The following is a 25,502-nucleotide window of genomic DNA, read 5'->3' as shown; positions in this document are numbered from 1 at the left end:
GCACGGCCCCACCTCAGGAAGGGCCTGGCAGGACTCTGCAGCCCCTGATTGTTGAGAACTTGTGAGAGACTCAGAGGGCTGGTGGGTCCATCTTCTCAAGGGCTCTAGGCCCTGGTGGCCATAGGAGGGCTCCTTCCCAGATGTCCATGCCCATTGTCCCCACCCCAGATTCAGGAAAGAAATGTAGTGAGTTGGGCCACTTGATGTGGTGCTTCTAGTCCTTCCTATGGTGCTACGTGACCTTGCCTGGCTGCTGGCCCTCCTCACCATCTGCCTCATTCATCTCTACCGGAGGGTGCCCCCTACTACATCACCTGGAATAGCAGCATGGTGAGACCCTCACCCTGACCTCCCACCCCCACTCTGGGGACCCTTTTATCAGATCTCCTGCCCACAGGATCCTAAATCTGTGCTCCTACCATCCCCGAAGATCCTCTAGCCAGCTTCACAGCCGCTGGGGAATCTGACCCTCTGTATCACATGGACTAAATCCACACGCACCTCTTCTTCCCATCTGACTCCTCCCTCTGCCTCCAGAGCCAGGAAGTAAAACAACCCTACCTGCAGAGCACCCTGGGCTGGGTCACCTTCCTCAGCATCCTCTCCTTTCTGCCAATCAAGTCCACCCACTTCACCAGTAGGGGTACCTCAACGGCACGACTTTATTTGAAAAGCTACTGTCCAAAAAGATTCCCTTGGTGCCCACCAGTCCCTTACAGTGGCCTAACCACCACTTGGCGAAGTCCAACTTCAGTTCCCAGGAGAGAAAGAGTGAGAGCTCATCGAAGAGGTCCAGTTTGCCCTCGGTCAAGGGGTTGAAACCAGATTCCTTCCAGTAGTACAGGACACCCTCCAGTAGAAACAGCCAGAGCTCGTCCTGGTTCAGACTGCTTCTCATTGCCTCCTGACTTCACCTTTTCCATGAGGAGTGTCAGCCTACCCCTTTCAGGGAAGGGGAACTTGGCCTCAACAGCCATAGACAACAGTGACAGGAACAGGGAGACCAAGGAAGAAAATCTGCATAAGAAGTCTGTTCAGTATCTACTGACACCACCCATTTTTCCAAAGAGCAAATCTGTCCAATAACTGATGGCAATGGCGCACATTTTGCTACAGGAATCATTGGTTCTGCCAGAATAAAAGGGGAAGAGTGCATGGAAAGCTTACCTAGCAACCAGTGACATCACTCATTTGGCCTTGGAAGGGAATGGACAACCCGGGACCTCTTTCCTCTCTGAGAATAGTACCAATACTACTTAGTGGGACACTCTGCTCTGCGATTAGAGAACCTGAAGAAGAAATCAACTCAGCTGCTCACATGTCAGAACTTAGTGCCCCTTCTCTGTGTGAAATGGGAACACCATTTTGACATGATGGGATGAGCAGGACCCAGCTTCCCAGTAATCATGGAGGTAGACAGTGTTCTCTCCCACCCTTACCTCCACCACCGAACTGGGTCAGTGGGGTGGCTAACTTCTCCGGGGCTGCCCTCTCAGAACGAAGGTGGCACAGCCATGCTGTGCGTCAATAAATTAGTCCGCTGGGACACCACGCACAGGCATGGGCATAGTGTTCATTCTGTGAGTGGCCTCCACACACACCCTCTAAATCACCAACCTCTGGTGAACTGAGTGTCCAGTCTGGTGACTTCAATCTCCCTCTGCCTTTGGGACACAGACACTGAGTTTCTAGTTGAGCCAAACGGTGAGGGAATTTTGCAGCAATCAGCATCGCTCAATCCAGGATGTGTGTTAACGCCTAAATCTACCCTGGTGATTGGGGACCATACTAAATCTGTCCCATAACTGTCATCTCACCACTACTATCAAGAGGGTAGCATGCCAGAACAGCACCCGGCATGGAGGTCCTCTGTAGCTGTCTTTTATGTTTCATTCTTACTTGGGGTAGAGTTTCACCCAGTTGGACGTTGGGAAGTGGGTCACCTAGTTTCTGTGGGTTTGGGACCCAGAAATCTTGGAGAACAAGGAGCTTATCAGAGTTGTCTGCAGGAGTAGGTAGCACCACCCGGCCCCTTCAAATGTCAGACGGAATTAAGGCAGCTCAGGGAATGGAGGCATCTTCTTTAGTGGAAGCCATACCCTTTAGTGGCACCCTGGGTAAAAATAACCTTTCTCCCCCACTCCCCACCCCCAAGGGTCACGACCTTGAGACCTAATGCCAGCTTCCATCACCACCCATTCTAATACCCAATCACTTCCCAAATCTTCACCTGCTCTCTCACACCTTTTATTTACCTCAGAGGTCTTGAAATATTTTTAATCACACTTCCCTATCAGGGAGAACATTTTGAGAAAATATCGTCAACATCTATAGCAAATTTACATGTGAATTATTGTCATTCTACATACTTAATATTAGTAAAGCTTAATTTGTTTTGCTTCTTTTTGTTTTTTAAAAAAATGGATATAGGGGAAGCCGGATGGCTCAGTTGGTTAGAGCCAAAGCTCTGAACAATAGGGTTGCCGGTTTGACTCCTACATGGGCCAGTGAGCTCCACATACATGGCCACCCTCCACATCTAGACTGAAGACAATAAGCAGCCACTGAGCTGTGGGAGGGCGGCCCGATGGCTCAGTTGGTTAGAGCATGCGTTCTTAACAACAAGGTTGTCAGTTCAACCCACGGGATGGTGGGCTGCGCCCCCTGCAACTAAAGATTGAAAATGGCCACTGGACTTGGAGCTGAGCTATGCCCTCCATGGCTAGATTGAGGGACAGTGACTTGGAGTTGATGGGCCCTGGAGAAACACTCCAGGTTCCCCAATATTCCCCAATAAAACTTAAAAAAAAGACATAAGTAGAAATTCTAATTTTTTCCTGCACTCCCAATGTAATGGCTTCTACAACTCAATGTGGAGAGCTCTGAAAAGGTCAGATGCGGGGGCAGAAGCCCCCAGGCCTTTCCTGCCCCTGAGACTCACCTCTCCTGGCCTCCTGCCTCCTCCCTTTCTCTCCAGGGACCCTGGGTCTGGGATGACCTAGCTCGGAAAACTGGAGCTGAGTAGAGCGAGCCTTGTCCCCCTTCCACCATTACCTCCCCCTCTCTACCCTTCTCAGAGCAAGGATGGACCACTAGGAACCAGTATCACCAAGTGTCTGCTGGGGTAAGATAAAAGTGAGGATCCTAAATCACATACAGCTCTAGCTTGAAGGTCGTTTGTGTCAAGTTGGGGATGACAGGCCATGGCACTGTCCCAGGAGCCATGAGGCGCCCCCATGCTCTTGTTAATACTTAGACAAGGCAATGAACAGGCCCTTTGCTGGGCTCCTCCTCCTACCTCTCCTTTCAGGAAGTGGTGATTGCAGGAGGCTCAGGGAAGAGAAAACACGGCCCTGAGGTCAAACAACCAGTCAGTGACTGAGGAATCCAGGTCTTACCACTCCTGGACTGGGAGCTTTTCATTTTTTGTTTCCCTGCCAGGTTAAATGCTCCTTGACCTTCATGCCTAGCATGCTGACATGTGACCTATACCCCCCATCTGAGGTGCTCCCATAAGATTGGGGGTGGGGCAAACGAGGACATACAAGGTCACTTTGGTATATGGGGATATTGGTGGTCTTGGGGAATGAGGGGGCCCCCTACAATGGGCATCAGTGGAAGAGGTAACTCTGCTAGGCCAGTCTGGCAGGATAGGTGGGTGTGTTTGTTGTTGACCTTGATCTGGATGACCCTTACACATTGGCTTTGTTAAGCGAGAGGGCAGCATTAGCAAGTAGTTGCAGCTAAGACAGAAGTCAGCAATCTTTTCCTATAAGGGTCTAAATAATAAATATTTTTGTGGCTGGCCCGGTGGATCAGGCGGTTAGAGCTACATGTTACTAACTCCGAAGGCTGCCGGTTCGATTCCCACATGGGCCAGTGGGCTCTCAACCACAAGGTTGCCAGTTCAATTCCTCAACTCCCGCAAGGGATGGTGGGCTGCGCCCCCTGCAACTAGCAACGGCAACTGGACCTGGAGCTGAGCTGCACCCTCCACAACTAAGACTTAAAGGACAACAACTTGAAGCTGAATGGCACCCTCCACAAGTAAGATTGAAAGGACAACAACTTGAGTTGGAAAAAGTCCTGGAAGTACACACTGTTCCCCAATAAAGTCCTGTTCCCCTTCCCCAATAAAATCTTTAAAAAAATAAAAAATAAAATAAATAAATAAATATTTTTGATTTTGCAGGGCATATGATCTCTACTGCATATTCTCCTTTGTTATTTGTTTTATACAAGTCTAAAAATTCAAAACCATTCTTAGCTCACAGGCTAGATTTATCTCACAGGCCGCCATGGTTTGCCAACCCCTGATCTAGGGTCATGTCAGGCCAACAAGAGAATGCTGGTGGCTAAACCAGAATTTAGTTTGAAAGCCCTCGTTGACTTGCTTTGGGCCAGGCTGCCACCCGGAAGGTGTAACCACCAGGCTGTCTAGCAGAAAGAAAGGTGATCCAAGAATGGTCCAGAGGCAGAATCTTCAGTTTTCCAAACAGGTCTGTATAACTCCCCCACCCCTTCAGTCTCAGTCATCATCCAGGAGGCAGCTGAGGAGATGAAGCCGCTGTGGAAAACACCCACATTCAGTGACCAAACTGCCTGACTATGGTGTATGCACCAGGAGGAGAAGAGAAAGATAGAGTCAGAAACATGTTTTTGAACAAACTCTTCCAACAACCAGTAATACCAGATGCCTGTGAATGGTGGACAAAGTAGAAGGTCCCGCCTAATACTTTAACTATCACTGACTGCAACCTGTCTTCCGGATTGGCTTTGCAGGTGGCTGCCTGCTGCACCCTAGTGGACACCATCAGCTTTTAACTCAGCTAAACAAGCACAGACGTTTATGGGAACCTCTGTAAATGGAGGGCACCGCTGAGACCGTGGCTTTGGTTCAGGCAGTGGAGTGGGGGATAACGGTTTCCTTCAAAGGAAGTAGCTGCTACTTTTCCATTGCAAAACATAACACGAGGACCAGGGCAGCTACACTCTTGAATATACTATTTACATTTAATCATTTCAGAACTTATTAGTTGTCAAGTTTGAGTTGATGTACCCCAAAATGGAGATGTAAGGCTAGAGGAGTCACAAGGCCTCCAAGGGTCAGGGGGTCACTTTCAAGGAGAGCATAATAGCAATAGCTGCCTTTTGTATGTGGTGGCTGCATCTGGCAGGTGGCGCTGTTGTACTGGGAAATGGCCTTTGAGTACTCTGACAGACATTAAGTCATGAGAACTATGATTTCCCTTTCTCTTGTGACTCCTCATTGTTTCTGTAGACTACCTGGAAGAGGACTATAGTCCCTAGATGGGAGAATCCCCTCACCTATGGGACATTCATGTCATACATCATGAATATGTAATACATCAACACCAATAGTACATTCAATAATGGAAGCCACACAACAGCATGCTGAATTGGCCCAAAAGCCACTACCTCACAAGGTCACTTCAGCTTCCTTTCCCCCACTGTGAGCCTTATCAGTTCAATTCAGGTGCATTTTCCTTCTTGGGGAATATAGACCAAGGAGTCTAACATGCATGAGTCAGGGAATACAGCATTAGCTTGAATGAAATTTCTGCCTGTGGGATAGACTGTCTCCAAGATCTATAAAGTTTGATCCTTGTTGGATTTCCTTTGTAGTTGGAGGCTGCAGGACCAACAATTTGTCTTTTCTAAGTTATGAAATATCTATATGAGCCCAGATAGTCCTCAAAATGATGACTTGGATAACAGGGCCTTCATTTATATCCTCATTCAAAGCCCATCCATAACTAGTTTACTGTTATTGGGTGGCAGGCAATGCAACACAAGCAGTGGAGGTCATTACTAAAAAAGTCATTCCTTCCAAAGATGTACAAATGGCGAAATAAGCACATAAAAAGAAGTTCAATGTCATTAGTCATTAGAAGAATGTAAATCAATGAGATACCACTTCACACCCACCAGGATATCAATAATAATAAATTTAAAAAAAGGAAGTAACAAGGGTTGGTGTAGATTTCAAGACATTGGATTCTCATATATTGCTGGCAATAATGTGAAATCGTGCAGCTCTTGTGAAAATCAGTTTGGCAGTTCCTCAAAAAGCTGAACATAGAAATATCAGCAATTCCACTCCTAGGAAGATACCCAAAGGAACTGACAACAGGTGTTCAAACAAAAACTTGTACATGGATGTTCATAGCAACATTATCCACAATTGCGAAAAATGTCTGTCAATGGATGAATGGATAAAATATAATTGATATATCCATACTATGGATATTATTCAGAGTGAAAGAAATCAGACACAAAGGACTACATATTGTATGACTCCATTTATATGAAATACCCAGAATAGGCAAATTCATAGGGACAGGCTGGGGGAGGGAGGAAGGGAGAATGAAAATTGAGTTCTTAATGGGGACAAGGATACTGTTCTGTTTGGAGTAATGAAAACATCTGGAACTTGATAGTGGTAATGATTGTGTAACATTGTGAATGTACTAAATGCCACTGAATTGTACATTTCAAAAGGGGAAAATGGTAAATTTTATACTAGATGTATTTTATCATAAAAAATATAAGTTGGAAACAATGAAATAAAATTGCTTCTATTTACAGATAGTATGACTATATACATAGAAAATCCCCAAGAATCTGCAAAAATTATACTAGAACTAATAAAGCGAATTTAGCAAAGTCATAGAATATAGATCAATATACAAAAAAATCAGCAGTATTTCTATATATTAGCAATAAACAATTAAAAAAAATTTAACAGTATCATATACAATGGTATAATGTATATAGGAATACATCTAACAAAATATGTGCAAGATCTGTGTACTGAAAATCACAAACATTCATGACAGAAGTCAAAGATCTAACTAAATTAAGAGCTGTACAATGTTCATGGATCAGAAGATGCAATACCATTAAAATGCCAATTGCTTCAAGTAGATCCAACACAATCCCAAACAAAATCTCAGAAGGCTGTTTGGAGAAATTGACAATCCAATTCCAAAATTTATATTAAAAATCCAAGGAATTAGAATAATTAAAACAATTTTGAAAAGAGAAAAAGTTGGAGGACTTATACTACCTGATTTCAAGATTTAGTATAAAGCTACAGTAATCAAAACAGTATGGTATTGTTGAGCAGACAAATATATTAGATGTATTGAACAGAATAGAGGACCCACACATATATGGTCAATTAATTTTCAGCAAAAGTGCTAAGATAATTCAATGGAAAAAAGTCTTTTCAACCAATTAAATAACCAAAAAAATAACCTTGACTCTAACATTACTCTCTCTAGAAAAATGAACTCAAAATTGATTGCAGACTTAAAACTATAAAACTTCAAGGAGAAAATTCTTTGTGACCTTGGGTTGGTCAAAGATTTCTCAGATAGGACAACAAAAGTATGAAAGAAAATGTTGATAAAACTTTATTGTTAATTTAAAAACCCTGCTCTCCAAAAGACACTATTAATAAAATAAAAAGGTAAGCAACATATGAGAGAAAATATTTGCAAAACACATATATAATAAAGGAGTATCAAGAATATATTAAATTTTACATTTCACTGATAAGAAAACAAATAACTCATTTTTTAAATGGGTAAAAGATTTGAACTGACACTTCACCAAAGAAGCTATACAGGTGGCAATAAGCACTTGAGATGTCCGACATCATTAATCATTAGGGAAATGCAAATTAAAACCAAAATGAGAAACCACTACAAACCTATTAGAATGGCCAATTGAAAACCTTGCTCCAAGATGGCGGAGTAGATAAACACTGGGCTGGCCTCATCCCCTGAACACATCAAAGTTACAACTAATTATAGAACAGTCAACTGGGAGAACCATCTGAAGTCTTGCTGAATGGAAGATTTATAACTAAGGTGTCATGTAGGGACTCTGGTCCCACTCCCCACACAAGAACACAAGATATGGTGAGACCAAAAAGGAACACCAACGGAGCCATGGATAGAGGGTTCGTATCACTATTTCTCACTGGCAGCTGGGTTGGAGACACAAGAAGCAGGAGCCACACAATCCGCAATTTGCCATCTGCTTCTCTGCCAACCAACCAACCAACCAACCAACCCCCATCTGCTAGCTGCAATCCGTGCTTGCTAGCTCAGCCATGGAATTTATATTAGTGGCTAATAGCTAAACGGTAACAGCCGATGGCCACTTAGCCACAGCAGATGGCCATCTGATTACGACTAATGGCCATCAAAAAATGAACCAGCACCTTTCCACATGAGGCTGAGAGCCTGTAAACTGCTCTCTGGGACTCTGTCTCCACAAAGGATATAAAAAAGCCATGTCGAGATTGGTAGGACAGGCAGAGACACGAAATGGGCTGGTCCCACATCCACCTGTGGTGGTTGAAAATTGGGAGAGATATCTCAGCTAGAAGTTCCCCATGAAGGACTGAGAGACCCCAACCCCCCACACCTGGCTCCCCATCCCAGAGTACTGGTGCCAGGAAGAGAAGGCCCCACAGCTTCTGGCTGTGAAAAACAGTGGGGATTCCGACCATCCGGATAGGACCGAAGATTGCGGGGAAACACAGACATCACCTTAAAGGGCCTGCGCAAGCACTCACCTGGGCTCCTGCGGAGGGATGGTGACTCTGGGGGCATTGGAGACATATGGCGAGAGACTGAGTTGTGTAACTTCAGGTTGAGAAAGAACTGGAGAGACAGTTCCCACTTTCCCTGAGTGGGGCCATTCTCCTAAGCGGACGGCAGGCAGGCGCCATCTTTCCTGTGTTGAGCCTGCTCCCATAGGCTAAATCTGAATCTGATTGGTCTGGTGAGCTCTACTGGTCCACCCTGCTGACTCATTGCGACTCTTCACTCAACTTGTGAACCGCAGGAGGCTTTATCAGAGGCTGAACCTTATGGGAGCCGGTAGGTGGCAGCAGTCCTCAGAGGGTCCTGTCTTTTTTGTGGACCTGATACTGGTCGTAGCCATCCTTGGTTCACAGCATGGCCTCTTCCACGCATCTCCCAGGTAGCAACCAACTGCAGGTCACTTTGTAGATCCTACCACGTTGCCCCGGCCAGTCACAGGGAGTGAGTGACCAGGGCCCCTCCTAAGCAGCCAGAGCCCCTCCCAAGAGGTCCCAGAACCAACATATGAAGGTCTGACAATTAAATTTGCGAATTTGTTGCAATAATGTTGCTAACCTTTTTTGATATCAGAGGGATTATTCATCATGAATTTGTACCAATTGAACAAACAGTTAACTAAGTTTACTATTTGGAAGTGCTGAAAATGCTGTGTGAAAAAGTGAGATGACTTGAACTTTTTTGCCAATAATTCATAGCTCTTGCATCACAACAATGCACCAGTTCACATGACACTCTCTGTGAGGAAGTTTTTAGCCAGTAAACAAATAACTGTATTGGAACACCCTCCCTACTCACCTGATCTGGACCCCAATGACTTCTTTCTTTACCTGAAGATAAAGGAAATATTGAAAAGCAGACATTTTGATGACATTCAGGACATCAAGGGTAATACGATGACAGCTCTGATGGCCATTCCAGAAAAAGAATTCCAAAATTGCTTTGAAGGGTGGACTAGATGCTGGCATCGGTGCATAGCTTTCCAAGGGGAGTACTTCGAAGGTGACCATAGTGATATTCAATAAGGTAGGTAGCACTTTTTCTAGGACGAGTTCATGAACTTAATTGTCTGATCTTGTACTTGGAAGTTGGCTTCAGACCACAGCAGAGTACCACCCAATTAGCCCCACAAGTGTCACACGCAAAGGGAGGTCTCAACAGGCACCAGATCCTGCTGGGGCAAATCGCGCTCTGTATGGTTGACCCCGCACAGTAGCCCACAAGCTGCAGAGGTGGCCAAACCCCACAGCCAGTCAGCCTGAGGGTGAATAACACCCACTGAGATGGCAACAGCAATTAAGGCTCAACTATAACGAGAAGGCACACACAACCCACACAAAGGACACTCTTACAGCATCCAGTTCAGGTGACCAGGCAGATTGTGCCACTGGGCCCCACAGGACCCCTGTTACATAAGGCCACCTGGCAATACTGGGAGACATAACAGCACTACCTAATACATAGAAACAAACACAGGGAGGCAGCCAAAATGAGGAAAGAATTAAATACATCCCAAATGAAAGAACAGGAGAAAACTCCAGAAAAAGAACTAAACAAAATGGAGGAAGCAACCTACCGGAAACAAAGTTAAAAAAAAAAAAAAGTTATATGGATGCTCAAGGAACTCAGAACTTCAATAAAGAGATAACAAACATAAAAAAAGACATAGAAATCATTAAAAAATAACCTGTCAGGGGGCTGGCCCGGTGGCTCAGGTGGTTGGAGCGCTGTGCTCCTAACGCCGAGGTCGCCGGTTCGATTCCCACATAGGCCATTAGCTGCACCCTCTACAGCTAAGATTGTGAACAACAGCTCTCCCTGGAGCTGGGCTGCCGTGAGCAGCTGGAAGTTGGAGTGAGCTGCGGTTGGCTGCCACGGGCTGCCACGGGCTGCTGAGTGCTGCCGAGTGCTGCTACAGACTGCTGAGTGCTGCCACGGGCTACTGTGTGCCACTGTGAGTGGCCAGCAGCCAACGTGAGTGGCTGGCAGCCAGTGTGAGTTGCCATGAGCTGCTGTGTGCTGCCAGGAGCAGCCGGTGGCCAGCGTGAGTGGCTGGCAGCCAGTGAGAGCTGCCATGAGCTGCTGTGAGTGGCCGACCAATGACTGGCAACCGCCTGCCTCAGCCAGGGGGAGGGCAAGGCTCATAATACCAGCATGGGCCAGGGAGCTGTGTCTTACACAATTAGACTGAGAAACAACAGCTTGAACTGGAGTGGGGGGGCATAAAAAGGGGGTGGGGAATAACCAGTCAGAAGTGAAGTATACAATAACTGAAATAAAGAATGCACTAGAAGGAATCACCAGCAGACTAGATGAAGCAGAGGATTGAATCAGCAATTCGGAGGACAAGGTAGCAGAAACCACCCAATCAGAATAGCAAAAAGAAAATAAATAAATAAATAAAGTTTAAGAGACCTCTGGGACAACAGTAAGCATAACAACATTCACATCATAGGGACACCAGAAGAAGACACAAAGCAAGGGATTGAGAATCTATTTGAAGAAATAATGACTGAAAATTTTCCTAACCTAGTGAAGGAACTAGACATACAAGACCAGGAAGCACAGAGTCCCAAACAGGATGAACCCAAATAGGCCCACATCAAGACACATTATCATTAAAATGGCAAAGGTTAAAGACAAAGAGAGAATCCTAAAAGCAGCAAGAGAAAAGCAACTAGTAACTTATAAGGGAGTTCCCATAAGACTATTAGCTGATTTCTCATCAGGAACTTTGCAGGCCACAAGGGATTGTCACGAAATATTCAAAGTGATGAAAAAAAAGGACCTACAACCACGACTACTCTACCCAGCAAGGCTATCATTTAAAATAGAAGGACAGATCAAGAGCTTTCCAGTTAAGAAAAAGCTAAAGGAGCTCATCCCCAGTAAATCAGTATTACAAGGAATGTTAGAGGGACTTAAGATGGAAAAAAATATATAAAAAAGATGGATAATAAAGTGGCAATAACTACATATCTATCAACAATTGCTTTCAATGTAAGTGGATTAAATGCTCCAATCAAAAACATAGGGTGGCTGAATGGATAAGAAAACAAAACCCTTACATATGCTGCCTACAGGAGACTCACTTCAGATTGAAAAACACACAGAGACTGAAAGTAAAGGGATGGAAAAAGTTATTTCATGAAAATAGAAACAAACAAATAAACAAAAACTGGAGTAGCAATACTTATACCAGACAAAATAGACTTTAAAACAAAGGCTATAATGAGACAAAGGAGGACCCAGTAACCCCTCTTCAGCGTATTTATCTGAAGAAACCCAAACTGCTACTTCGAGGGGACGTGTGCATCCATATGTTCATTGCAGGATTGTTTACAATGGCCAAGATGTGGAGGCAGCCTGGGTGTCTGATGATGGAAGAATGGATAAAGAGGAGGTGGTACATATATATAGTGGAATATTGCTCAGCCAAAGAAGAGAATGGGTTTTTGCCGTCTGCAGTGGCATGGATGGACCTGAAGGGTTTTGTGCTGAATGACGTCAGATAGTGAAAGACAGATGTGGTGTGATTTCACTTTTATGTGGAATCTGAAGAACAAAATAAACAAAACAGAAACAGACTCACAGATATATAGAACATTTTGATGGTTGCCAGATGGGAGGGGGATTGAGGGGACAGGTGAAAAACAGGAAGGGATTAAGAAGTACAAATTGGTTGTTACAAAGTAGTCATGGGATGTAGCATAGGGATTATAGTCAATAATATTGTAATAACTATGTGTGGTATCAGATGGATATTAGATTTATCGGGGTGATAGATGGAAGGGGGTTGGGGGGCCAGATGGAAAAGGTCTTGAAGCGATTAAGAAGTACAAATTGGTAGTTACAAAATAATCATAGGGATGTAAAGCATAGGGGATATAGTCAACAATATGATAATAACTGTATAGTGCCAGGTGGATACTAAACTAGTTAGGGGGATCACTTCTTAAATTATATAAGTGTCTAACCATAGGGGGAACACCTGAAATTAATATAAAATAATATTGAATGTCAACTGTAACTGAAAAATTAAAAAGGGGAGGAATCTGTGAAGGGCAATAAGACGTCCAAATTTCTAGGTATAAAAAAATAAGTCATGAGAATGTAATGTACAGCATAGGAAATATAGTCAATAATATTGTGATAGTTATGTATGGTGTCAGATGGTTGCTGGACTTATGATGATCACTTCTTTAGGTATATAAATGTTGAATAACTATGGTATACCTCTGAAACTAATATAATGTTATATGTTAACTATATTTTTAATAAAAATCTTTAAAAAAACACACTGATAATAGCAAGTGCTAGAAAGGATACAAAGAAACTGGCACTCTCCATGCACTGCTGGACATGCAAAATGCAAATGGTGCAACCACTTAGGAAAACAGTTGGGCAGTTTCACATATAAAGTTATACATATAACTTTATGTAAAGTTACACACTTACTTATTATACAACCCAGCCATTCTAATCGTAGGTATTTACCCAAAAGAAACAACAACATATGTCCAACACCCACAGTTCTCTCAAATCCAATCTGGGTTCGAGTGTCAGCCCCCTTGCTTTGTCTGTTTACTGCACAGGGAGCAACCAAATCCATGTTAGGTTTTTTGTTTTGTTTTGTTTTTAAGGAGGGCACAGCTCACAGCGGCCCATGTGGGGATCGAACTGGCAATCATGGTGCTATTAGCACCACGCTCCAACCAACTGAGCTGCCCGGCCACCCCCATTTTAGGCTTTAGTTGCAGCTTTGAGCAGCATTGATAGCTCCATCTCCTCCAGGCCCACCTGTCCTTTTAACTTATCAGTTCCTTAGCATTTCGTCACAAAGCATGGGCATTCCTGAGTCCTCAATCCACCCTCCCACCTCCTTCTCTCTGACGACCTGCAACCTCTATCTGGAGTTTTCTTTTTGTACAAAATGCACCTCTCTTTCAAATGACCTGCTAGCTTGCAGTTTTCATAACTTACATATTCTTCTATTGATGGTCAGTCCCCTGCCCCACATCTGAGATCTGGAGCAGACATCTTGGGGGTCCTTGCTGGATCCCAAGCTAGTGGATGTCACAGCCACCCCACATCCTCAGCAGCCCGTCCAGAGGACCCAAGACGAGCATATCATGGCTATGCAGCCCGCTCTTGGTTAATGGACACTCAGTCACTGGCCTTGCTGGTGGCCTGTCATCACTCATAAGAGGGACTGTCTTCCACCTTCGTAATGACCCAGTGAAACTCTGTGTGGCTTCCCAAAACACGGCACCAGGACAGGTGGAGAATTTTCCTTTGTGGTCACCAACTGTCATGCAAAGGGATCAGGGTACTCACCACTACGGCTATGCGATGAAGTGAAATAAGTTCATGGAGGGAAAATATACAAGCAGGGATGATTTAAAATATAAACTTATAGCAATATTGTAGGGTAATTCCTCAAGAGTCCCCAGCCTCCCCTTCAATTAAGGGACCTTTGGTTTCCAAATTGGTTTATGTGTGGAAATGAAGTGAGAGGTTGTCATTCTCTACTTTGATGACTCATGTCAGATTTCTATTCACCAGATGTGAGTTTTCCTATTATATACATATTTTAACAGAAATAAATACAAGGAACTCGGAAAATGGGGAAAGGAGTAGAAAGAAGCAGAGAGATAGCACAGAAATAGTAACTGCAGGAAGATATCATCCCTGGGATTGGGGAGACAAAGGTTAAGAGATTAGTTAGCAGAACTTAAACTCTTGGAGCAGTGCCCCTGTGGAACTGAAACCCAGACTAGAAAAGAGGGCTGCCTGTATGGAGCTGGTATGACTGGGCATACAACAAAACTGGTTCTGGGAGCTAGGGGGAGAAAGGTCAAAGCAGCTACCGACTCCTGCTGTCACAGGAAGCTCTGTTCTGGGGCCAGGCTCAGGAACCCGAAGCGAATATAAAGGAGTAAGTCCCCTCTTCCTCCACCTCCCGTCACGGGTCTCCCTCTAGCGCCCCCTTTAGGCAGAGCCTAATAGGAAGTCAGCTGGCAAAGCTGAAATGCTTGCGGAGTCACAGCCCCAGCATCACACAACAAAATATAGAAGGACAAACTAGCATGCTGAGTAAATTCCTAGGGCTTTGTAGCTGTTGACATTTCCAAATACAAATTAGTGCTTTGGATGCAGACTGCCCAGATTTCTTATCAAACTTGGCCACTTCTAGTTACGTGACCTCATGTGAGTCACTTATCTATGCCTCAATTTTCCTATCTGCAAAATGGAGACATCAGTACTTATTTTATACGGTTGTCATATACGCCATATTTTCACTGCGTGTGAAGCATTTAACCCAATGCCAGACTGTGTGTCAGCTGTTGTCATCGTCGTCATTGTTATTGCCACCATTGCCATTACCGTTATTATTATTTGGGTTAGTGAGAACTAATTCAGCACCTTCCAGAGAAATCTGGTTGCTACACAACACTTGGCAATGTTTCAAAGCTACTCTGTACCCAAAGTGGCAGATAGTTGGATGTCCTCCAAATTGGGGAAAGGATGTTTTGGTTTTGATTTTTGGATGTGTTGGTTGTTGGTGGCTTTTGCTATTTAACTAATAATTGCTGTCAGTTCAGCCTTGTCATTACCAGTTTAGTTTGTTATGGGTTGTTTAGTTAAACTGCATATATTGTCATTACCAGTTTAGTTTGTTATGGGTTGTTTAGTTAAACTGCATATATAATGATGCATATTTGCTTCAATTCCATGCATGCATGGCCTGTAATTTTCCACTAATTAGACTTTTTAAAGACACATATGCAGTTATCTATTCAAATTTGCATCACGTGTTCCCCTGTTGCCAAAGCAGATGTACACAGCGCCCACCCATCCTCACTCCAAGAAATAATTTGCTTTTATCACTGAGTTCTTTTTCCACTGTAATGTAGGAACTAGGGGGATACAGATGGTTGGGATTCTTGTCTCACTGAAGTGAGAGCCCTCAAAACAGTGCAGACAAGAGGGGCTGGGCCTGAGTCAGACAGGAATAGTGGGGCCGAAAGGAGGAATCAGACCCCAAGATATCTGAAATACAGTAGCAAACCAATGAAGGACCCCAAACCCACTCCCCAGCTCCAGCCCCCCTCCCAAAAGGATCTAAACACCCATCAGTTCCCCAAGAATCAAGCATCCAGACCCTACTCCTGTCAAATGGCTTTATTTCCCCAGTGTGGGGAGCAGCGAGTGGACTCTGTGGTCCCGGTACCCCAGGACCCTGTTGCCTTCTCCCGCACAGCGGGCTGTGGTTCTAGAGGCTGATCCTCCTGGAGTGGAGCTGATTCTGGGAGGGGCTGGCCCTTCTGTGGTTAGCATGGATGACACTCCCTGCGGTGATCCCGATATGCAGCAGCCCAGGTAGGTGGTAGCCCATGGAATGGGGCTCACCTCAAGGACAAGGCCACCAGGTAGGTGCAGGGGTTCAGGACCAGTTAGGTCTTACTCTGGGAGCAAAAACTCCCCATGGGGATTACTCCTTGCAGTCCATCAGCAGGGCTCAGTCTGTAGGAAAGAGAGAAGACGGAACAGGTGGGCATAAAGAGGAGGACAGAAAAAATGGAACACAGGCAAAAAGGAGGACAAAGACCCATCCATGAAAAGCCCAAAGGAGACCAAGGGAGTGAACCAGGGACAAAAAAAGGGCAGCAAAAAGAAAAACGGTGATATGGGAACAGAGACCTGGAAAGCTGAGACACAGAAGTAAATAGTGACAGAGGCCGGAAATAAACACAGGTAGACCCCCACACACTGACCTTTGGGCCCAGGATGTGTTGGGGGTGGGGAGACCCCTGGGGGAAGCAACGCCGAACGGCTCAGGGCTTCGGCCACCCAGCCCAGGACACGGCTACAGTGCTGGACCTGGAGAGCAGGGGGGACATCAAGGGATCAGATGTAAACCCCCGTTGTCCCCCACCCAGCCACGCCTCCCAGCCCAGCCCAGGGTCCTCACCTCTTGCTCCAGTCCTTTCAGACGCTGCTCGTACTCGCGTATCTGTCTTATCTGCTTCAACGCCGTGTCCACCCTGGGCACCCAGGGCTTTCAGGGCGGTGCCAGCAGCCCAGCAGCCGCACCTCCCTCGGGAGCCCCGCCCCTGGAGCTCCGCCTTCCTCCCTAGCATTCCAGGATCCCAGCCCCAGACTCCGCCTCTAGTCCAATGCTTTGCAAGCCCCGCCCATTCTCCGCCCAGTCTTTGACACAGGATGCACCCCTGAGGCTAAAAACCCCACCCCAGGCCAGGCCCTGCCCTCACTTCTGCGAAGTGCGCTTCAGACGCTCCGAGTCGCTTTCCCGCTTGTCCCTCGCGCGCGCCAGCAGGAAATTCTCCTTCCGCACCGACTCCCACGTCAACAGCTCCCTCTCAGTTTCCTTAGGGAGGTGGACCCCTGAAGGACAAGATCAGGACAGAGTCAAAGGGCCTGTCTCTCCTCGGGCCACGCCCTCTACCAGACCCGGCCTCCCCACCCAAAACCCTGAGGGCACTCTCCCAGACCACGCCCCCTGACAGCCTAAGCCCTGCCCACTAAGGCTTCCGGGCATCCTCCCCAGCCTATCCTGCTCTTCCTTCTCTCCAGGTCCTGCTCCTTGTGTTTTCGACCAAAACCCGCTCTCACGAAAATGCTGGTTGCCCGGGGAAGACGGCGAGCGAGCCCTGCGCTTGCTCAATCCCCGGATGAGAAGGCACACGTGCGAGATGATGATGAGGGGTGGGGCCAGCACAGGCCTAGAGTGAAATTCCCGGATGAGGCTGTAGCGCTGCGCCTTCCAATAGAGGTCGCTGTTGCCCTGTACTTTGCCAAAGGTGTAGCTGTGGGGACCAGAGGTCACCAGAGGTCAAAACCCAGCCAGGGTTGGTGGATCAAGATTAAAAGTCAGGCAGTATGTTTGAAGGCCAAGGCAGCAGGCAGATGTCAGGATCAATAAAGTCAGGGGTACAATGAGCAGTTAGGTTAGGAGGGCCAAAGGTCAGATATCAGAGATCAAGTTGGAGATGGTGTCCTGAATTAGGGTAGAGGTTGGAGACAGGTTCAAAAGTCAGCCTGGACACAAATAACTAAAATCAGAAGCAAAAATGGGGACTACCAAAAATGAGTTACTGCCAGCTCTACGGAAATAAAAAGGATTATAAGAGAATACTAGGATCAAGTGTATGTCAACAAAATAGATAACTTAGATGAAATGGAAAAATTCCTAGAAACACAAATTCCCTAAACTGACTCAAGAAGATACAGAAAATCTCAAAAGACCTATAAGAAGTAAAGAGATCACTAATCAAAAATGTCCCCAAAAAACAACAAAAAGCCTAAGACCAGATGGCTTCACTGGTGAATTCTACCATATATCTTAAAAGGAACTAACACCAATACTTCTCAAACTCTTCCAAAAAACTGAACGGGAGAGAACACTTTCTGACTTATTGTATGAGGCCAGCATTACCATATCAATATCCCAAGAAAAGAAAATTACAGATCAATCTCCTTTATGAATATACATGCAAAAATCCTCAACAAAATACTAGCAAACCCAATTCAGCAGCACATTAAAAGGATTGTACACCATGACGAGGTGGGATTTATCCCAGGAATGCAAGGGTGGTTCAACATACAAAACCAACCAATGCAATACACTATGTTAACAGAACAAAGGAATAAAACAAAAACATGACCATCTCAATCGACACAAAGACACAGCTGAAAAAACCCAACACCCTTTCATGATTAAAAAACAAACACACAAAACATCTCAGAAAAGTAAAAGTAAGAAAAGAAAACTTCCTCCACATGATAAAGGTACTTATGAAAAACCCAGAGCTGACATCACATTCAATGAAGAAAAACTAAAAGCTTTCTCCTAAGATCAGGGACAAGACAAGGACGCCCACTTTCAACCCTGCTACTCATCACTACTGAAAATTCTAACCAGAGCAATTAGACAAGAAAAAGACAAAAGGCATCCAAAATGGAAATGAAGTTAAATTATCTCTTTTCACACATGACATGATCCTATATAGAGAAAATCCCAGAGAATCACAAGGAAGCTAGAGCTAATAAGTGAATTCAGCAAAGTTGCAGGATCAACAAAAATCAATTGTGTTTCTATACACCTGCAATGAATAACCCGAAAAGGAAATTAAGAAAGCAATTCCATTTACAATAGACTCTAAAAGAATAAAGCACCTAGGAATAAACTTAACCAAGCAGGTGAGAGATTTGTATACTGAAAATTACAAAACAATGCTGAAAGAAATGTAAAACAGCATCTAAATAAATGGAAAGACATCCTGTGTTCATGAATGTGAAGACAACATTGTCAAAATGTCAGTACTACCCAGAGCAATCTACAAATTTAATTGCAATCCCTATCTAAATTCCAACAGCGTTTTTTGTAGAAATGGAAAAGCCAATCCTCAAATTTATATGAAATTGCAAGAGGCCCTGAATAGCCAAAACAATCTTGAAAAAGAACAAAGGGGAAAATGGGGAGTTATTGCTTGCTTAATGGGCACACACTTTCTGTTTGCAGTGATGAAAATGTTTTGGAAATACTGTTGATGGTTGTATAACATTATGAATGTAATTAATGCCACGGAATTATACACTTAAAATGGCAAAAATGGCAAATTTTATGTTATATGTATTTTGCCACAATAAAAAAAGTTTTTAAACATTCAGCCTGGGCTCAAGGGAGAGGATCAGAGTCCAAAGTCTAAGTCAGAGCAGAGTCTAGCTAGGTCTGGGGACAAGCCAGCTCTGGATTTGAGTCAGAGTCCAGGAATTAAAGATAGAATTGATTAGGCTGCGATCAAGAATCATGCTGGGGTCAAGGGTCAGGCTGGGATCAAGAGTCATGCTACTGTCAAGGGTCATGCTGGGGGACATCAGATCAGAGAGGGCCTCACCTGAACATGGCAATGAGCAGATTGACCAGCACGATGTTGGCCACGAGCAGGAAGATGACGAGGAGGAGCACCACCAGCCAGTTGGCATAGAGTGAGACGCAGGAGCCCGCCTGGGGCCCGGATGGGCGCGCCCAGGAGCCCAGCTCCGATGAACAGTTGACATGCTCCATGAGGGCCACTGTGAAGGGAGACACTCAGAAATGGGGCCAGAAAGACATTGATCCAGAGGGGCATGGGGGAGCAGAGACCCAAAGAGAGGGAGGCATAATCCCAGAAAATGATGGGGAAAGAGACCCAAAGAGACACAGGAGAGGTCAGAGACCCAGAGACAGGGGACAGAGACACACAGAGAGGAGAGGACAGAGTCCCATAGGGATGAAAGGGTCGGGTGCCTGTTCAAACACCCAGAGAAACAGAGACAGAGACTTAGAGAGAAAGGTACAGAGACCCAGAGATGGAGGACAGGGAGGAGGGACTCAGAAGGAGGGTGTTAAGCCTTCACTCCTCCTTACCGTCCATGTCCTCCTGAGGGATTTGCCCAAAGATCTGCAGGTAGGGCCGGTAGAAGACGCGGCGCAGGATTTTCGGGAGATCCTGATCCTGGGGCCTAAGGAGCCCCTCCGTGGCCACCCCGTAGGCAACCAGCCACACGCCAAGGAAGAAGAGAAAGAAGAATACATCCTTCATCTGCCGGACAGGAAAATGAGACCAAATTTGGCCCTGCCTTTCCCAGCTCTCACCACGCCCCTTCCTCCAAAGCCCCACCTCCTTCCTTGACTGACCACCTGAGTCCACACCTCCCTGACCCGCCCCTTCCCTTCTCTGGCCCCACCCACTCAGGCCTCGCCCCCCTCACCATCTTGTTCACGATGACGATCTTGGGTCCCAACTGTTTGTTGACCGTGAAGATGTGCAACAGGCGCAGCGTGAAGACCATGAAGTCGAGGCAGAAGACAGTGCGGCCTAGTTCATATAGACCCGGAGTCAGCCTGGGATGTGGGGAAACACGACAAGGTTCGCTCAAAGATCACAGAGTGCAAAGTAAAACCCACATCTTCCGAGCACCAGGCTTCAGATGAGGCTGTGGCCTCCCCAGGGTCAGAACCTGGACCCTCCAATTCACCCGAGGAGTATTCAGATTTCACAGTGCCATCTGGGCCCGGCAGGGCGTTGGTACCCATTAAATAATGGCTGCATGCACAATGGTCTTAGCAAAACGTTGGGAGGTCCCTGTAATAATCATGTTGGAAAATCTGTTGGAGTATTTGTCCAACCTATAAAAGGCAAAACATAGAGTTCTAGCAAACTAGTAATTAGAAGACAAATAACCTAACCGAAAAGAGGATAAAGGCCAAAGCACAATTCACAGAGGAAGGCTTAATGGCCAATCACATCAGCAATCTCTCTGGAGAAGATAAAAATTATACCCCTATTTTGCATTATTATGTACTTAAACTCTGGATGGATTTAAAACCTAGAGTAATGGCACAACATTAAAATTTTAAAAAGAAAATAAGGAATTTCTTCATGAAGTTCAGATAGGATAAGATGTCATATAAGAAAAAAAGTCTTATCTACAGGATACAGAATCACAATAAAGGAAAAGATTGATGAATTTGACTGCTTTGAAATATAATTTTTCTGTGCATCAAAAGATAATGTAAATATAATGGACAGAGAAAGGTAAAAAGTTCTGCCAAAAATGCATAATCTAAATCTGATTATGAGGGAACATCAGACAAACCAAATGGGGCAAATTCTACAAAATACCTGGCCTGGACTGTTCAAAAGTGTTAAGGTCATAAAAACTAAAGAAGGACTGAAGAACTGCCCCAGATTGGAGAAGATTAGGAGATGTGAAAATGAAAGGCAACGCGGGATCCTCGACCAGCAAGAGGACATCAGTGGGACAATTGGTGAAATTAGATTAAGATTTCCTGGTTTTGATAATGCCAGGTGTTAACATTTGGAGGATCTGTTTGGAAGGTGTACAGGAATTCTTTGTACTGTTTTTGCAACATTTTAATAAGTTTTGGGTTATTTCAGAATGAAAAGTTACAGAATAAAAGAATGTCTAAGATAACATACAAAAGTAAAAAGACAAGCTGCAGACTGTGAAAAGATACTTAGAACAAAACTACCAGTGATTAGGGTCCAGAGTTTAAGGAGAGCACTTACCAAAAAAATACACATATACAAGAGATCAATGAACATAATAAATTTTTAAAAGTAGGAGCAAAGGTTATGAAAAGACAACTAACAGAAGTGCATGTGGCTATTAACTATGAAAAGATGTCCAACTTAACTAGTAGTCTGGGATGCATAAATTTTAAAAGGAGAGGTCATTTTTGTCCATCAGGTTGGCAAAAAAAAATGTAAAAGTTAAACTGAGCTATAAAATTTTAAAGATTGAAAACATCAGGTATTGTCAAGCATATCCTCAAGGGGGCACTCTCTTAGCCTGATGGTGGGCTTGTAAATGGGTGAAGCTATTTTACAAGGAAATCTATCGGCGTTAAGAACATACCCTTCAACCAACAAAGTTTAAACCTAGGATGTAAACTTTTATTACTTTGAAATAATAAAAAAATTGGAAACAACCAAATGTCCATCTGGAAGGGATTGGCAAAACAAAATGATTCATCCATGCAATTGTGGAGATCACTGGAAATTTCTCTGTTGTAAGCCGAGATCTTTGGACTTTTTTTCTCCATGCAATAATTCTTCCTATCCCTAGAAAACGGTGAGCTTGACAAAATGTCTAAAACACCACTGGTATTCATGGAGCATGGTAGCACATGGCCTTAACCCTATTACCTCAAAAGATACCTTATACAAATACAAGAAATAAAGAGAAGCATAGTGTTCTGCAAAACTCTCCTATCTTGATGTTGGAATAAGTTATTCATGTCATATTACTTGGTAGCATTTCTAACACAACATGGAAGAAGCACATGCCTCTCAGTGGGTCAACTGAGAAAAGAGCAGGGGATATTGATGTCAACCATCCAGATTATAAAAAGTGGTGTCAGGTCCCTTCCTCCATTGTAAATAGTCACTAGGTTGTGTCCACAAAGTTCTTTGTCTGCTCTCCTCAAAAGGAGTAGTGTCCCAACGACTAGGACTTTATAAAAAAGAAAAAAATAAAGAAAAAGCAGAGTACTGCACCCAGAGTAGCTAGTATCTGATTATAACTTCGTGTTATCTTGAGTGGAAAATGAAAAAGACTTTGTGGACAGACTTTTGGCCTAATTTTGAAGTTCAGAATTTTTGTCTCACTGCCTTTTGAAAAGAATTCATTCATTCATTAAATTCTGGCAAGGAGATGTCTGTCTTGTCTGATCTTTACCCAACAATGGCTAAAACCCCTTCTTCTGGAAACTGATGCAACATTTTCAAGGAATACAGTATATGGAAAGAATGTCAGGACATATTGTAGAAAAAAAAGAAAAAGTTGCAGAAGAATACATAAAATATAACATCATTTGTGTATAAAAGAAGTATGTGTATCTATGTCAATGCATAGAACAAGAACAGGCAGGATGTGTACCAAACTACTGATGGAGGTAACTGCTGAGAAAGTGAGGACTCTTGAAAAGACTGAGGAAAATCATTGGTTTCTGTTCTAAGTCCTTCTTCATTTGCTTAATCTAGTTTAATGGGGATATATTTCTGCACTTATTTGGCAACAGACTATATTTCAAAGATGCATTAAGTTGTTGAGTGATGAGACAGCTGTGACTTGAAGAGAGAGACAGCACAAGCCATACTCAGAGTACCATTTGTGGTGATCTCAGGACATTAGGGGAACACAAAGGCAGGACCCTGAGTCTGGGAAAGATAAAGGAAGTCTTCCAGAGACAGCGACAGCAAAGCTGAGGCCTAAAGGAAGCATAGGAGTTGGCTTGACCAAAGAGAGGAGAGAAGTGTCTCAGGAAGGGTGCCAAGACCCAAAGACAAGACAATTTATCCCCAAGGACGTTTTGATGTACACTGTGCCCTGTCTCTGGGTACCACATAATATGAGCTAGAAACTATGGAAGAAATGAACTAATATTATACAGCCCAGTCTTGGCAACAGAAAATATTTGAGGAGAATTCCTCACAATCTGTTTTTTTTTATAAATTAGCTAAGACATAACAGAAACAGTCAGGGTTTTTATGGACTAAATAATTGACACAACATTTAAGCCTCCCTGAAGAAATCTGAATCTATGCCATTTGACTCAGCAACACTGGACATAAAGAAATAAAAGGCACAAAGTAAAATTCACACAGAGAGACCCTAGATTTTGGCCAAATTCAATATAGACAATAGCATGAATGTTGTAAAACTTAACCCAAATAATAGTTAACCACGTTGAAATAATTTCAGAAACTGAAACTGAAAATAATCGAAACTAGTTTAATTGCCCTACATATAAAATTGAACAAGGAAGTCTCAAGCAACTGGAAAATATTTCCTTGATAAGAATTTCTCAGTACTGATAAAATTCTGATCACAAATATAATTAAACAGATTCAAAACATCTAGGATCAAGGTCAAAGCCCTTGCCTCCGTGATGAAGGAACTGCATGTAGCTTTCAGAGAGGCTGGAGTGTAGATGAAAAAAAGAGAAAGAAATCGGGAGACAGCCCTGCAGAGAAGGGCGGGCCTAGACCAGGCAGGGTCCCAGTGGGTGCGGGAGAAGGCGGGGACTGGTCAGATGTGGGTGTAGAAAGACCCTTGTGGAGATGCACTGGAGAGAAGAACCTGGAGTCCAGAAGACTGGGGCGAGGATCCAGATGGGAGAAGCTGCAATGGAGATGGAGAAATGGATAGAACAGAGAATCAGGGGGCAGGAGGACAGGGCTTCGGACTTTCAGCTGTGGGGGTAGAGAAGGAAGGAGGTGAGGGTGGCGACCAGAATCTGGCCTGTTATCTAGGGTAAGAAACTTAAACTCAGCCAGGACTGTGATGCTGAAAAGGGCCAGGTTTGGGAGCTCAGAAAAACATCCAGTAGCTTCCAGATCTAGAATAAACAGAGACGGAGGTGGTGGGGTTCTTACTTTAATCCTATCATCCCTGAAGCCAGATATCCATGTGTGAGCAAATTGCTTCTGGGGCATCTTTATGCCTTACTTTCAATCCACAAGGGGTTTTTGTTTTTTTAAGAATAACTGGAGCTAGTTTTAGCCTCTATGGGGCCAGGGGTTTCAAGGCTCCAGGGACACTCACCGGCAGCCCACGCCCAGGAGGAAGCAGGTGAGGGCCACTAAGTCACACTGGTTCCAGGTATCCGTGAGGTAGAGGTGCAACCGGTGGCGCAGCGGGGCCTGGAAGGAACCTGGCCCGCGACCCCCAGTGGCCAGGCTGCCCCAGTCACCCCCTAGGCCTTGGCGGAACTCCTCGCAGAGCAGGGTGAAGGCCCAGAAGTACAGCAGCAGCTCCAGGGCACCAGGTGGCGTGGGCTGGAAGTCAATGAGCAGCACCCGGGCGAAGAGCAGCAGGAAAAGGAGGTAGCTGACCACATTGCCCATGAAGGCGGTCACCGGTGCCCCCCAGAACTGTGGCCAGCGGCTCATACGTGGGGAGCACCTCCCACGGCTGGACTGACTCATCACCCCCAAGGGCATCTTCTCAGTGGGGTCTGCTGGCCTGGGGGAGAGAGAAAGAGAAAACGGAGGAAGGTTCAAGCTGACCTCTGAACCTGACCTTCATCATTATCATGAACTCTAACCTTTCACATAACCTCCACCTTCACGACTTCTGACCCTGCCTGACCTGAAACTAAATCTGAAGTCCATCATCTCCTAGACTTTTGACCCCTGTATATAACCTCTGGACTCTGAAATCTCCTAGGCTGACCTTCCACCTATGACTTCCTCCACCCTTCTGACCACTGACCCCTGGACTGACCTCTGACCCTTGACTGGCTTTTGACTCCTGGTCCCTCTTCTT

The 25,502-nt window shown here is 44.7% G+C and overlaps 1 protein-coding gene across 11 annotated transcripts in view; it reads right to left on the bottom strand.

Moving 5' to 3' along the window:
- Positions 1-15,529: 15,529 nt before the first annotated feature.
- TRPM4 (transient receptor potential cation channel subfamily M member 4) overlaps positions 15,530-25,502 on the bottom strand; it is a 35,412-nt gene continuing 25,439 nt past the window's right edge. For 8 of the 11 annotated variants that reach the window (XM_081032028.1, XM_081032022.1, XM_081032021.1 and 5 more), the window contains 9 exons: positions 24,780-25,199; positions 20,418-20,550; positions 20,074-20,248; positions 19,562-19,739; positions 17,277-17,470; positions 16,916-17,048; positions 16,615-16,687; positions 16,418-16,523; positions 15,530-16,166 (listed from right to left, as the gene is read on the bottom strand). In XM_081032028.1, the coding sequence (XP_080888154.1) occupies positions 16,162-16,166; positions 16,418-16,523; positions 16,615-16,687; positions 16,916-17,048; positions 17,277-17,470; positions 19,562-19,739; positions 20,074-20,248; positions 20,418-20,550; positions 24,780-25,199 (1,417 nt within the window). In that variant the 3' untranslated portion in view covers positions 15,530-16,161. The remainder of the gene's footprint in view (positions 16,167-16,417; positions 16,524-16,614; positions 16,688-16,915; positions 17,049-17,276; positions 17,471-19,561; positions 19,740-20,073; positions 20,249-20,417; positions 20,551-24,779; positions 25,200-25,502) is intronic. The other 3 variants (XR_013992168.1, XR_013992169.1, XR_013992167.1) reach the window with 2 other exon arrangements.

This window comes from Rhinolophus hipposideros, assembly GCF_964194185.1.
Source record: "Rhinolophus hipposideros genome assembly, chromosome: 21".
Taxonomy (NCBI): Eukaryota; Metazoa; Chordata; class Mammalia; order Chiroptera; family Rhinolophidae; genus Rhinolophus; species Rhinolophus hipposideros.
Note: the sequence above shows the minus strand (reverse complement) of the source record. Positions and strands in the feature narration are given on the sequence as shown.